We start from the raw sequence: 14,775 nt of genomic DNA on the forward strand, positions 1-14,775 counted from the left end.
CTGCACCCCACGGAGCGCCCACAGCCTCTGCCTCCCCGGCTGGCACCAGCCCAGAGCCAAGCGAGGCAGAGGAAAGGTCCCCAGGCTGGGAAATGGCACTTTCTGTGCAACTCCAGATCAGTAAAAATCCTGCCCATGAGAATTTTTTTTTTTTTTTTTAAGCATCCTCCAGTTTAGCTGTTAAAAATAAGCAGGGCTTAAGACTGGAGAACATGAAAGCATCCAGAAAATAACGACCAGAAGTACTGTGCCAGTGGCACCGCCGTCCCTTCCCTCTCTCAATTGACACTTCTCCATGTGTATTTTCTCCTATAAATGTCTTTGCATGGTCCCCATCTGGGATGTGCTGGAGCGGCAGCTCCTCGGTGCGGGGAAGGCAGCGTACGCACATGTCTTGTCTGGTACAACCACTAGACGGCAAATCCAGCCCGGATTACAAAAATCTGGTCTGCAAGAGGGGAGGTTGCAGCGCTCAGAGCAGCCCGGGTGCTCAGACCCTGGTCTCTGCGTTTGGGATTCCTCAGACACGTTTCGTGCAGTTACAGAAAGGGCTTTATTCGTCAGTATGATATCTACAGTTCATGCGTCGGTGATAGTACAGGTTTTTTTGGGTTTTTGTTTCTATAGTGTTAGCATGCAGTTTAAATGCGGAGGGTCTGGATGACCTCTTCAGCTTTGCAGGTCATCTCCAAAGCTCAGCTGCCCCTTTGGTTCACAAACTAAACCGTCCAAGGAACCAAGTTGGGTGTGTTTAGCTTCTGGTGAATTCAAACGTGCTGCGGGTGCACGTGTCACTGTGATTTTTAAAATTTTTTTAACTGGGAGACCCCAGTTGCCTGGGCAGGAAGCTCAGAGCAAAGCCAGTGGGTGGGATGGACCTGGGCGTCCGGGGGTGACGGCACCAGGAACTGCCCCATCCCATGTCCCCTGCCCTGAGCCAGTGGTCTGGGAGGAAGATGTGACACCCCCCTTGGCCACAGCCCGCGAACAGGCTGTTTCTCAGGGTGTTTCTCTCTAACCTCAGCAGCTGACAGCCACCCGGCAGCAGGAGGAAATGTTTCTCTCCTTTATTTCTGGAGCAGGAGGCTGGTGGAAGGGGGAAAAATGGAGGGAGAAGAGTGGGTTTGCTCTTCCCATTGCTGAGGGATGCTGGCAGCCAGAAAATCTTTAACCCTTTACTTGTGCAGCTCCCAAATGCTTCTCCCAGTGACCTCTGGCACCTGGTCCAGGGTGAGTCGGTTTAGATCTGCTGGTTCTGCAGGACCCACACCTGAACCCCTCCCCGCTGGGGTTGGATGCTCAGTGCCATGTTTTGGAGGTGGGATGAGCTTTCCCTCCGTGTTTTCCCCACCGTGTCCCACCCAAACTGGGGGAGGGGGTGAATGGGGGGTGGCTGTCGTGGGTCAGAGGGGGAATGGTGCCACGACCTGTCCCACCCTGTGTGGCCGGAGAGCCGGGAAGAGGGAGCGTTTGGGGAAGAACGGCTCCTGCCCACCCGTGTGGGCTGGTGTTGGAGTACCCTTATTGCACTATTGCGGAAGCCAAGTCAAACTGTCAAGCTGCATTAAAATGGGAGTGAGCGTCTCCCCAGGAACGGGGGAGCCAAGTCCTGAGGATGGGGAAGGGGCCGGGGCGGGGCCGGGCTAGATCTCGATGATGGTGGCACGTCGCAGGCACAGCGGGGCGTCGGGGGGCACCGCGTTTCGCTTGATCTCGTTCCCATCGAGCCGCAGGACCTGGAGCCTGGAGTAGTTCATGACGTCCACCACGGTGCAGAAGCTGCTGATGGAGAACTCTGCAGGGGGGGAGAGGAGATGGAGAGCTGAGCACAGCATCGGCCCCAGCTCTAACCTTCATAATGGGACTGATCTCTGAGGAGCGATGTGAGAAATGTGAAGGGGGGCTGCTCTGGAGATGGATCTGAGGGGACCGACCTCTGAGAGCTGGTTTATGTTAAGGTGAGTGGGAAAAAAATTGAGAGCACCCCCAAATCACCAATTATTCCTGCAAATTTGGACTCAACACCCTCCCCTCTTAAGCTAAAAGGTGACTGATGCTCCAAGCTGCAGTCAGGAGCCTGTAAATTTGTGCCTATTCAAGGATTTGGAAGCGATGGTAGCGCCCGCCCCTGGCTGCCTTTGCCCAGCTTGGCTGGAGCGCTGGTAGGAAAAAAGCCGGGTGGAGTCAGATGAAAATCCTCGCTTTTTATCAGGAATTGCCTTTGCAGACTCTTTCGTGAGGCTTCATACGCTGCAGCGTCCAGGCTCTGACTCCCACTGGCCACCAAAGGACCACCCAGGCAGCGTGTCCGGGAGGGGGGACATCCCTGTCCCTGCCCCATCCCATGCCTGCAGACATCCCCTCTCCCTTCCTCTGCCACCCGCTGCTGCCAGCACCAGGCAGGGAAACTCCAGCCCTGCCTGGGCTGGGTTTGGAGGGAGGAAAAGGGAGCAAACTCCAAAAATTTTGTGCAAGATTTGGGAGAGAAGCGACCGACTAGAGGGCAGCAAAGCTCCAGGCCGGGATGGTGCTGGGTAAGGCAGTGGGGTGCTGGGGGACCCACAGGCCGGGGGCTTGGGGGGCTACAAGCCCTGTGGTGTGGCAAGTGGGGACCTCCCAGTATGGCTGGAGGGGCATGACCCCAGCCCCGATGCCCCATGGGGTGGGATGTGCCCCCCAAAAAGGTTGGTGCTGCACGCCTGGACCTGCAGCCCCTCGCTCCTGGGGGTGCTTTAAAGGTCAGCGGCAAAACCTGCAGCTGGAGGAAAAACTGCGGTAAAGCCTGAATGGCTCCGCGGTGGTTTCATGGCATTTGTGGGCAGACGTTAACAGCTACAAATTTTGAAAGCAAACATTTGGGAATCTGTTCTTGTTTTTGTGTTTCTGTCGGTTCCCCGGTGCGGGGTTGTGTTTCCTCTGCAACAGCTGATGGCTGCGCTGACACATCCCCATCCCCATCCCCATCCCTATCCCCATCCCCATCTCCATCCCCAGCCTTGCTCGGGGGCTCCAGCACCTCTCCAGGAGGGTCCTGCCCTCGGGGCCTGGCAGGTGAGAGGAGCAAGCCTGGCTTTTTCCAGGAGATTGCTTGGTGGTTTTTTTTTTTTTTTTCCTAGCTTATTTTTATAAATAGCAGCCCCAGAACAATCTGTTCCTTTTATTTATTTGTATATTAAGTGGAATGAATTTTGGTCCTGGCAGAAGATGCTGCGTTGATGGCTCTAATAACTAAGAGCTCCCGTCTGTCCCAGCCCTGGCAAGGATGTGCCCCTCGGCTGCAAACTGTGACCCCTGGGGGGGCTTTGGGGCCATGGGCTGGTGCCCTGAGAGGGTGGGGGGAGGTGGGCAGAAGGGGCTGGAGAAAGGGGGTGTGCTGGCCCCCAGCACTGCAGGGTACGTCCCTGTCCCCACATTAGCACTGACCAGGGCAACGTGTGTTCCCACATGCAGTGACCTGTGGGGACCCCCCACCTCTGTCCACGCTGTCGGTGACCCCTCAGCCTGTGTGCGATGCCGGACTAAAGCCACAGCCCCTTCCCCAGGTTGTGCATCAGCTTCTACCCACAGCTGGTTTCTGGCATCTCTAACCAGAAGATGCTCAGGCTTCTGCTAAATGCTCAGTAAAACCAGTGCAATGGCTTCGTGGGTCACACAGGAACCTTCAGAGCTGGGAGCCTCTTGGCTCCAGGTGTGTTGGGATGCAATGGGCCCCGTTCCTGCCTTGCTCAGGGCCACCTAGAAGTCTCCCAAATTCCAGCCTCCTGCTCAAACCATTATATCAGTCTCCCACAGGGAGAGACAGGTTCTATCTCCCCATCCCTCTACTGCACCACCATCCCCTGCACCACCGCGCTTTGGTCGATGCGTTTCTGCTCACCGTTGATTTGGTTCCCTTGAAGGTAGAGGTTCTCGAGGTTGGTGCTGACCCGGGGGATCTTCTGGAGCCTGTTGTAAGAGAGGTCCAGCTCGAGGATGCTGCTGCTGTTGAAAGTGTTGGTAGAGAGACCTTGATTTGTCAGGCTGTTGTGGGACATCCGTACATAGAGCAGCTTTGGAGACACCTTGAAATATTCATCAGGGATGGTGTTGATGTAGTTGTACTCTAGATAGAGCTGTTCCAAAGCCATTGGGAGCCCATCAGGGACTTTCCTGAGATGGTTGTAGCTCAGATCAGCAAGGATCAAGGACTTGAGCCCTTTGAGGGATGCTCCCATCTCAAAAATGTAGTTGTGGCTGAGGTACAAGGCTGTGAGGTTCTCCAGACCCTCCAGAGCATTAGAGGGGACCTTGGAGATCTGATTGTAAGACAAGTGGAGCTCTCTCAGGGACCGGGGCAAGGGGCTGGGCATCTTGGTTAGGTTGTTGTTGTTCATGTACAACCTCTCCAGGTTTTTGAGCTTGGCAAAGACCCTCTTGCCCATCTTCTCACTGGTGATCTGGTTGTTGTGCAGTGCGAGCCACTCCAGCTCCGTGGCATTGTCAAAAGCCCCCTCTTGGATGGCAGTGATCTGGTTGTTCTGGAAGTAGACGTATTTCATCCGGGAAGGCACGAAGGGCAGGTACCTCAGGTTACGGGTGTCACAGTACATGGCTGATGAGAAGTTCGGGGGGCAATCACACTCTTGGGGACACTGCCAGGAAAGGGCTTGCTGCGGTTCAGGGCCAGGCTCTGCCTCCGTGTCTGGAGCTGGGAGGTAAGAGTACACGTAAGGGGTGTTCTCATCCTCGTAGTAGGGCATGTAGTTGTAGGAGGACATACGGGACTGCCGCATGTAGTACTGTAACCAAGCCATGTCTTCTTCTTCATTGTACTGGCCCAGGGAGGCTCCACAGAGCCCAGCGATGATCAGGACGGTGACCCAATGCATGGTGCTGATGCTGGAGGGACCTGGGGGGGTGAGAAATGGGGGGGAAAACCATCAGCAGTGTCAGGTCTGGTGTGAGGGCTAGAGGCAGGTGAGCTGCACCCCATGGCCTGGGAATCCAGCCGGTTTGGATGCGGCCGCAGCCCTGCGTGGGGTTGGTGGCATTTGGCAGCAGAGCTGGAGGACCAGGGAAACTGAGCGAATCCTACCCAAAAAAATGCGGCTGCAGACATGTCCCCTGTCTGCAGCTCCCTGATCTTCCCCCTTTTCACCTCAGGCCTGCTAGAAACCTCCATCCCAGTGGATATTCGCTTGTGAAATCTTTATTTATCTCTGTTACAACTGAGTAGAGGATGGAGATATGGGACACACAGTCTGAATTTGTGTAAGGTGACGCAGCTCTGCTCTGAGGTGTCCGGGATTTGCCTGAGCTGGCTCTGCACGGGGTGGGGGGGAGGAGAAAGGACTCGGCCGCTCTCCAGCCGAGCAGAGGAGAGTGGTAGCTGTGAGAACAGGTTGATGGAGCTCAAGGCATGTTTCGATGGAGCTATATTTATGCTACACTCGCTGGTGACATGATTCGCTGTGGGTTTCATCCAGCTCTCCCTTCCCCCACAAAAATGCAGGATGTTCATGCTGCTCAGGACTGATGTAAATCCTGGTAAACAAGTTCTGGCTTATTTTTGAAACAAAACCACTTTCAAGCTTAGATTTCCCAAGCTCAGCCCTGACAGGAAAAGGGGCAGCATCCACCGGCCCCTCGAGGCCAGTGTGACCAGGGAGGGAGGGAGCCGTCACCAGACCTTGTGCTTGGACCCTGCTCGGGAAATTCAGCCTGCTGAGGGCTGACATCCAGAAGAGAGCCAGGCTGAGGGCTCGGAGCAAGGCAAACCTGTCCCTGAGCCAGGCGAGGGCTTCGCAGCCACCCCATGCCATGGCCAGGGCGGTGTGCCGGCACACCGTGGCACTGACTCCAGCAATGGCCGTTCATCCCGACTCCTCGTCTCGGGACTAAACGAGCACACAGAGCGGCCTGGAGCGAGGCAGCTTGAAATGCCTCCAGGAAATACGCGGGGCCGTGCTGTTTCGGAGGGGGAGAGGAGTCGCTCCTGCCTGCTGGCTCCTATATACGTGGCTGGGAGCGCAGAGCTTGGGGCTGCTGGTGCAATCGCTGCCAGCTCTGCTCCGGCAGCCGTGGCGCAGCCAATGTGCCAGCACGGGCCAGTGTCCCTTCTCGCTGTGCCAGGGGGTGGCCGTGGGGTCCCCCGATGAAACCTCGCTTCGTCCCCACCTTGCAGTGGGGAGGAGACGTCTCACCCGGCAGACAAAGAGGGCACAGTTTGCTCCGAGGCAGCGGCTGCCCTGCCACCGAGGCACCCTGGCAGGCTGCTCGTGCTGGAAAAAAAAGAGGGATTGAGGTGGCGACGGGCAGGCATGGCTCCCTCGCTTTCTCCTTCTCTCCCTCCTTCCCCCTCCGCGTGCTCGCACAGCCGAGGGGCAGATGAGACGTGGTCCTCCGCGATGCTGTGTGCGACGGGGGAGCTTGGCAATCACGGAGGAGTTTGTTCTCCTCCTTCCTCCTGCTCCAGGGCACTCTGCCCGCTGAAATACCAGAGCCGCCCTGCTCCACGCAGGGGCTTCTCCACCCATGCAGAGCAGCTTGGCAGCCCCTTCCTGTGGGGGCCCCTCCGTGTGGGACAAGACCGATCCATGGGGTCCCTCCAGCTTTTCTAGTGCCCCCCTTCAACATACTGGTGACCCTGGAGCCTGTCCTCAGCTGACACCGCTGCCCCCCGCTTCATTTGAAGGCTGCTGTTCCCCTCCCCAGTGGGCTTCAACCCTGGTTTTGGGGTGGGATCTGAGCTGAATGTGCCGGCCACGAGATCCATGTCATCTCCTGATGCCCACGCTCCTGTGCCAGAGGCTGCCGGGCTAATGGGGTCAACTCCTCACCCCGAGAGGGAGCAGCTTTTAGAACAAGGGGCTTCATGGTCTGTGGCCATCCATGGACTCGGCCCATTGCTGCTCTGCCAGGTGTGAAACCAGCTCCCCCTTCCCCTGCACCCTGGCAGATGGGACGGGCAGAGCTGTGCCGGGCAGGGAGCAGGCACCTGGGTGTCGGTGGCTGTAGGTGTCCAGCTCCCAGCCAAGTGGGCAAGGAGCTGCCAGAGGGGCAAGAGATGTGGGCAGCAGGAGAAGACTTCCCCGCCGCCGCGGCTCGGGAGCGTTGGCTTTCAAGCTGTGCCACCCGTGTCGCTGGCATGTGCTTCGCGTGGCAGCTGCCCGCCCGCCGAGGCAAGGGTATGGAAATCAGGCTTTTAAAAAAAAAAAAAAATCATAATAAATATAGAGACAGACTTACCAAGCTAAGAACCTCCTTTCCAAAGCCTCGCTGCTCTTCTCTGGGATCTCCCGTGTGTCAAGCAGCATGTGAGTGTGTCTCCCGATTTGCAAAGGCTGGTGCCCGCCCTAGATCCCAGATCAAATATTGTGCTTGCAGGTCACGGGCTCGGCAGGTTTTTTGGGGAGTGACCTCCCAGCAGCAGCCAGTTTGCAGGAGAGACTGAAGAGACCCTAACGCTGCCTGGCGTTATAAATAACCTGCTTTTTCTTTCCTCCCTCTCTCTCTCTCTCTCTCTCTCTCCCGTCTTTTCTCATAGGAGTGTTGGCACTTTTCAGGCTCTCTCTGTTTAACGAGTTAGTGGAATCAGGGATGTTGTTTTTAAAAGGGCTGTTGTTAGGTCTCCTGTGTTTCTCATCAGGAAGCGATGAGGAGGCCTCTGGCCAGATTAAAATATATCTGATTTTGAGGCGCTGAGGATGTGATTCTTGGGGAGAAGCGAGAAATTATCTTTAACTTTTGCAGCACCAGGAGAAGAGACGTTAGTGCCTGCTCTGTCTGCAGCCTGGGATTCTTCCCCAGGAAGCCTCAGTTTATGCAGTCCTGCTATTAAATATTTAGGATAAACATTTCCATGAACGATAAGGCTGCAGCATCCAAGGTAAACAAATTGCCTACCAAAGGGCCACTGTGACAGCAGGAATTGCCTTCAGCTTGGCAGGAGAGAGATGCCAAGCTGGCATTTCTGCAGGCTGTGCCTATCGGCCTGGGATGGGGGGGGTCATCGTCCCCCTCCAAGGCTGACCTGGGGGTGGGTGTGGGGGGACGGGGCAGGGGTGTTGTGGGTGCTGAGGGTGACCCATGGTTGGGCAGAGACACAAGAGCTCACAGCTCTCCCTGCCACAGGGCTCATCGTCTCCCAGTGCCAGCCTTGCCTTGGGGGGTCCTGCAAAGTGGGGGAACGGTGGGTGCTGTCACCCCCCCCCCCCCCCCAGTCCCCATCCTGGCTCTCTGTGCACTTCAGCTTTGGAGACAGCTCTTCCAGGGCTGGCGAAGCATTTCCTCCCACAAGGAAAGGAGAGGAGGAGCCCCGACCACCCATTGCCATCCCATGCCCAACTCCAGCAGCACGCCTAGGTCCTCCCAGGAGCCTGGAATGACTTAGTGAAGCTCAGCAGGTGCCAGACTCCCTCCGGGCTTGCTTTCTCCCTGCTTTCCATCGAAATTTCCCAGCCAAAACATCCTCTTCCCCTGGGGAGCCTTGCAAAGATCCTTATCGCTCCGAAGGTCCTTGTTGTAAGGAGGAGGAATGCGCAGGCTGGTTGGCAGCCGGGGTTGCGAGGGACACGCTGTACAGTGGGGACTTTGCCAGAAAGCCGGTTTATTTGGGAAGGAAGAGTGTGCCTGGAAAGCACAGCTCGCTGCACTGCAGCGCGGGGCTGGGATCTGCAAGGAGGGAGAGGATTCAGAGAAAGCTTTGCCTTTGAGTGGGAAAAGAGGACAGGGGGTTTGTGCTGCCTAAAAGGAGGTAAAACCCTTGTAGAAGGGGGCAGGGGGGGGCATTAATTTGGCTGGCAACACTTCTTCTTGCCCGTCGAGCATTGCCACGGTGCGGGGCAGCTGGAGAAGGGCTCTCACCACGGGCAGGGAGGTGATTTGAGGCTCTGGGCTGATGCAGAGAATGACCCTGCTTGGAGGGATTTGTTCCCGCTGCCAGGGAACTCTTTTCCAGCGAAAATGGTGGGGAGGGTAGTGGCAGCCAGTAACATCTGCTGCTCGGCGCTCGGATGGTGTCAACCAACGTCACATCTCTGGCAGCTCGAGGTGTCCTGGTGGCCAACAGCTCAGAGGCTTTCGCAGGGCTTGGATATTTTTCTGGAAAAGCAGATTGTCCCCAGCTTGGTTAGATAAGGAGTGTGGCTTCTCCATCTTCTGGAATTTAAAAATATTCATGACCCAGGACATGCCCCCTTGGGGGAGGCTGTTCTGCAGCTCCTGCTGTGGGTGCCAGGGGCTGGTGGTCCCCTGGGCGATGCTGAGGAGCTCTCCCCGCATGAGCTGGCTCCGAATGGTGCCATTCCCTATGGTCACATCCCCCTTTCCCAGCCTAAACCAGAAAATAACCACATGCTTAAGCTCAGTTTGTATGTTCCCCGCAGTCACCAGGACTTTCTGTTGAATCCCATTCTGACCAGCTTAGGACTATCTCAGGGAAGTGAAAACTCGCTGTCTGAAGAACCACATACATCTTTTTTTTCTCCATCCAACCTTGAAATCTCATGCTCCAGTTGTCCAGCATCTCCCAAGCTGCTAGCAGGGCTCTCCTGCTTGGTCCGTTTGCCTGGCGTGAGGTGGGTGTTGATAAGACCTCGATGTTACTGCTCATTTCAGGCCAGTAAAAAACAGCTCCTCTTGGTTCCCAAGTGATTTCCATGAAACTTTTTCAACATCTCCTCCTACAAACACCTCTTCCCTATTGCTGACAGTTCAAAGAAAGCCCTGAACTGATGACAGGAGCTGGGAACATGCTGTCCTGCTTGCTCCAAGCCAATGGTCCCTATCGCTGCATAATCTCATCCGGAGCAGTTACTCCAACGGTCACAGTCTGTGTCTCATCAGGGCCAGCCAGATGCCTGTGTTGGTTTGCTTTGGTTTTCTAAACCAAACTGATGTGAACAGTGTCTATTTTGGTTGGTTTTGTTCCAGTTGTTTTGATCAAATGCTCTTGAGCTTTGTATTTGAAACCACTGAATCTGGCCTGAGTTTGCCTTTAATTTGCAAATCCTACGCTTAGAGCCGGGAGCGCTCTCTTCTCCATGGATGGACAGGGGTTTGTCAGGATGCTTTTGGCGTGGGGACCGAATGCTTCACAGCATAACAAAGAAACAAAAGTCTCTGATGCTCCTGCTAAGGCTAAAGTTCATTCTGCCTGGATGAAGAGAGAACTACTAAACCTACCGTGGGCATCCAAAAACAGCGACTGTCAGAAGCACAGCTACTTCTGAGCAGCTTCCTTTTTTACTCATGGAAATGTTATTTCTGCCTCTTCCACATTTCCAAGAAGTTTCAGCTCTGCTGGAGCTGTTGCCTGCTCTGTCCTCCCACTCATGCTATTTTCTTTAATTTCCATGGCCCTCCCTGTCCTGGGTGGGGGTTACCAGTCCCGCTGGGCTCAAGGGGCTTGAAGACAGGGCTGCTTGTGTTGCAGCGTCACCATGGCTGCCTGGCAGGTCCTGCAGGTCCCCTCCCAGACCTTGTCTTTAAAGGCACATCCCTGAAGGGTGAAGGTCCCAGCTGCTCTTTTAAGGGACTCCAGTGACCAAAGTCCAAGTAGAGGCCAAGGAGAGCTTGGCCCTTGGCATCTCCAGCCTTGCTCAGGCAGGGTGGGTGGAAATGCGTGGGGCATCGCCTGCAGAGCCAGCGTGGTGGAGAGGCCAGTGAAGCTGTGATCCAGAGCCCCTGCTTTGCATCAGGCCTCCCGACCAGGCTCGTGCTACAAACACCTGAGCAGAAAGGCATTGGAGCCGGTGCTCGGCATTCTGTGGCTCCCAGGTCTGCATGGTCTTTCTGGATGTTTGCAACCAAACCTCCTCTTCCTCACTAGTCCTGGCTCTTTCCAGCCTTTGTAAAACACAGAGAGACTTCTCGTGCGGGCACTGGCAGTGAAAGCTCTTCTTCAGGTGCCTCCCCATTGCTCCATCCCTCCATGCCATGCGGGGAACCCTCTCCTTCCTCTAACCATGCCCCGGAGCGAGAGCGCTGGTGTCTGTGGGGCAGCTTGGGGTCTCCTGTGCCTGGGGGAGCAGTCCCGTGGCTTTCAGAGAGGTTATCATCTTGGCTGCCACCCCCAGGTCTGTGCTGCTCCTTTTTAAAGGGCTCTGCTAAACCAAACTCACCTGCAAACCTTCACCCGATTTCTGAGGACACAATGCCAGCAGGCAGAGGAAAGTCAGGCAGGGAAATGGAGTCCTTAGGGGGTGCAGGCAGTGGGTGGGGGGGGAGCAGGGATGATCGGGTCCCTTTGGGCTCAGTCTCAGCCTAGTTGGGTGGAGGGAACACGCTCAACATCTGGCAAGTGTCTGCACCGGGCGGCTGCAGCCTCCTCTCCAAAAACGCAAAGGTCAGTGTGGAAGGGCAGGGCGAACCCTCCCTCGACCTCCCTTCTCACCCCAGCCTCCCTTTTCCCTTTTTTCTTTTTTAGCGATACATTCTTCAGCCCAAACAACATTCTTGGACTGAGATTTGAGGCAATCTGGAGGGAGTCGGTCACTCGGAGACGGCGCGACTGCCGAGCGAGCCCTGGGGCTCTGCTGGAAACTCTGACTCGGGCGCAGGCTCGCCACGGCTCCCGTGTGTCAGCACAGTCCGATGCTCCCGGGGCTCCTGGGGTCACCCAATTTCCATGGGAGGTGCTTTAAATCTTCTCTTGAGTGCAGCGAGCTGCAATGGCTCAGCCCAGGCTTTCCCTGGCTAGAAACGGGACGACAGGCAGCCCTCGGCTGGGAATCCTCGCCTGCTGTCTGCTCCCCTCCTCTCCGTCCCGCGGGACACCCGGGGTTGTGAAATCAGTGGCCGACTGCAGCCCCACTCGCTCGCTCGCTCGCATCCCACGCCCCAGCCCCAGCTGCTCCGTGGCCACGGGGCTGCAAAAAAAGCCTGCACCAGAGAGGTGACACGGAAAAGAAAGGGATTGCCAGCTCCCGGCCCTCACCCGTGTCCCCTTGTCACTGCTCCGTCCCCTGCCCTGGATGTGCCATGTGTACCCGGTGCCACCCCCGAGTGACGCCTGCCTTTGCACGGTGCAGAGCAGTCCCACAGTCCCCATCCTCGCTCGTCCATCCCATCACAGTCCAGGCTGTGCAGTAGCCACAGGCAGCTCTGATTTGCCTCCAAATCTCTTGGTGGGGGGCACAGGGGAGGGAGGGCAAACCCCAAATTGCCCCTTACCCTCCCCAGCCACTGCCTGTGGACGGCCGCCAGCGCTGGGAAATTTTGGTCTGGCTGGGGAAGCCTTTGCCCCATTCCACCATAATTACAGGCTGCCTTCAGGGCTCTGGAGCCTGATGTAATAACTCCCTGGTCTCTCGGGGTCTGCGGGTTATTATGGGGTGGACTCAACCATCCCAGCACCCAGACCCAGGAATGTCCCTGCAGCCTGTCCCACAGCTCCCAGCCCCATGGATGTGGCTCTGGGTACCCGATGGTCTCAGCGTGTGTGCTTTCATCCCCCTCCCTGCAAACCCAAGACACTGGATTTCTTAAATCTCCATTTACAGCCTCCAGTGTCTCTCCCCTTGCAGCATGGCTGGTGCTCTGGGCTGTGCTGGGAGAGGATGTCTCAGCACAAAGAGGGTCAGAGCTTATTACAACCACTGTAAAATGTGTTTGAAAAGGTTAAGCACTTAATTTGGAACAGAGCTGGAAACTATGAAGTGTTTCCTCATCCCGTCGCTCCCTCGCCTGTCCCTGGATGTATGCTTTACCCTGCTAACATCTCCATGGCTGACACAGGCTGGTTACGAGCACACAGCAAAATATACTTGAGAGCCTCCGGGTTTTGCAGAGGAGCCAGGAGAGCAGTTTGCACAAGATTAGCCAAGTGCAGATCCACTCGGGAAGGCAGCTGCAAGGATCACAAAGTCCGTCAGGTGTCACAGGCTCTGCTGCTGCCGTGATTTATTGCCTTGTGATGCAGATGTTTGCCCACGGCTGCGTGGGTATCGCTCCGTTCTGCTCATGGGTATCACACGGTGTCAGGACCAAACCTGGCAGGATGCTGACATCTTCCCAGACCTGTTTGTGGGACCGACAGACCCTGATCTGCAGCAGCCTGGCACAGGACCCCAGAGTGATAGGTGTCCAAACCTGGAGGCCCTGCACTCAGCCATCACAGGGCAGAACAGCTCTGTTGGGACGTGGCAGCAGCTCCCTGTCCCTTGCTGGACCTTAGGAGGGGACCGGGGCATGGGAAGCCCCAGGACGTGGTGATTGCTCTGTGCTTTGAGGCTGAGCAAGGTGTCCCACCGGGACCCGGCTGCCTCTCCCCTTCTCTCCCCAGCGTAGCATCAAGGTAGCTCTGAAGGCTGCCAGGCGCTGGCTGCAGCTGTCCAAGGAGCAGAAGGAAAAAACGCAGCATTTCCTTGCTCAGAGCCTTCAATTCATATTTTCAAAGGCCCTTTGAACGCTTGGCTCCTCTCTGAAGCCTCTCAGCTCTCCTGAACAAACAGCAGGAGGGAACAGGTTCATTCCAGCCCATTGACTGAGGCTCCTGGATGGGGAAAATCTCACGTCATGTTTCCTACAAGCAGGAAGCCTCCGGGCCCTCTTGCAAAGCGCTGAGCCCAAGGGCCCCATCTCTGCCTGTCCCCAAACCTGTCCCCAACCCCGTCCCCCACCCCCAGGTCTCTCCTCTCCAGCTCTGAGGGCTCGGTGCAGATCTCCTCCTCCTCCAAGGCGAGCTTGGTACCCAAACCTCTCTGCAAACAGGGTTGCAGACACACTGGGAGCCAAATATAAACTCATGTAGAGAGTAATAAATTTTAAGTGGCGATCTGAGCTGCACCAGGCAGCAAACAAGGAGAGGGTCTGGTGCACGGAGCTGCGCTGCTGCAGATCCCTCCTGGCTCAGCAGGGACCATCGGAGAGGAGCAGGGCGAACATTCCCTGTCCCGGGGTGCCTTTAAAACCACACATCTATCATTGCTGTTAAATGATGCTAACACTCTTAAAACACACAGCCTCCCAAATCTACCCCTGTTAGTGAAATGCAGCCAGCCCTGGGGTGGGGGTGGCAGAGCTGGTGGGCAGAGGGGGGATGGCAGGGCCTGATCCTGTCCCCCAGTGCCCTCTGCAGCTGGGGGCACCCCCACTGCCCCGTGATGGGCACCCGAGCCTGGCTGTCCCACAGCATGTTCAGCCCTTCCCCAACACCTCATGGTCCCCCCAAGCTTCTCAGATCCCCCCTCCTCTGCAAAGGTCATGGCACTGAACTCCCCTCCCAGATGGTGCCCAGGCTGTTTTTCTGTCTAAAGCATCTGAAATATGAAAAAAAAAAAAAAAAAAAGCGAAACATCAGCTGCCTGGGAAACCCATTAGCGTTCCTGACTGCTCCTGCCACCTGGCTTTCCGTGCTAGCAAACAAATCAAAACGTCCCGCTGCCCGGAGCCTCTCACCCTGGCATCGTTTTGCTGGGAGCAGAGCTAAGCCCTGCCATGGGCCACTGCAGCAAACCTCTGCCCTCCTCTGCTCTGGCTCCCATCGTCACATTCAGGCCTTCTTCCGAGCTGCAAACACTCCTCCAGATTAAAGGCAGGCATGGTTTTCCTTTTTTTTTTTTTTTTTTAAAGGGAAAAAAAAAAGCTTTGGAGATAAACAGAAGCAAGAAGCAGGGCGTGGGCGTTCGCTGCTTTCGCTGCTGTTCAACTGAATTGAGTTGTGTGGAGGAAACTTGGGGTCCTGGCAGCACCTTCGCAATTTAGGGAAATAAAAAGAGCATCTAGAAGGAGGCGGCGTTGAAGAGACAGGACCGTCCCCTCGGATTCGGGCTGGTGATGCTTCTCTTTGCCATG

At 56.2% G+C, this 14,775-nt stretch overlaps 1 protein-coding gene across 1 annotated transcript; it reads right to left on the bottom strand.

Annotated features, from left to right (window-relative positions):
* Positions 1-535: 535 nt before the first annotated feature.
* FMOD (fibromodulin) lies at positions 536-7,515 on the bottom strand. Its single transcript, XM_074893590.1, has 3 exons — positions 7,228-7,515; positions 3,878-4,888; positions 536-1,795 (listed from the first exon to the last, which is right to left on the bottom strand). Exons 2-3 carry the CDS (start codon positions 4,866-4,868, stop codon positions 1,644-1,646), a joined length of 1,143 nt encoding a protein of 380 aa, XP_074749691.1. The 5' UTR covers positions 4,869-4,888; positions 7,228-7,515; the 3' UTR covers positions 536-1,643.
* Between the last annotated feature and the right edge of the window lie 7,260 nt (positions 7,516-14,775).

This window comes from Strix uralensis, chromosome 24, assembly GCF_047716275.1.
Source record: "Strix uralensis isolate ZFMK-TIS-50842 chromosome 24, bStrUra1, whole genome shotgun sequence".
Taxonomy (NCBI): Eukaryota; Metazoa; Chordata; class Aves; order Strigiformes; family Strigidae; genus Strix; species Strix uralensis.

Excerpts from the sequence above, each read along its gene's own strand:
- FMOD (XM_074893590.1), bottom strand. The coding sequence starts at position 4,868 with ATGCATTGGGTCACCGTCCTGATCATCGCTGGGCTCTGTGGAGCCTCC. Across the intron at positions 1,796-3,877 it reads TCAAGGGAACCAAATCAACG|AGTTCTCCATCAGCAGCTTC; the intron begins GTGAGCAGAAAC and ends CCCCCCCTGCAG.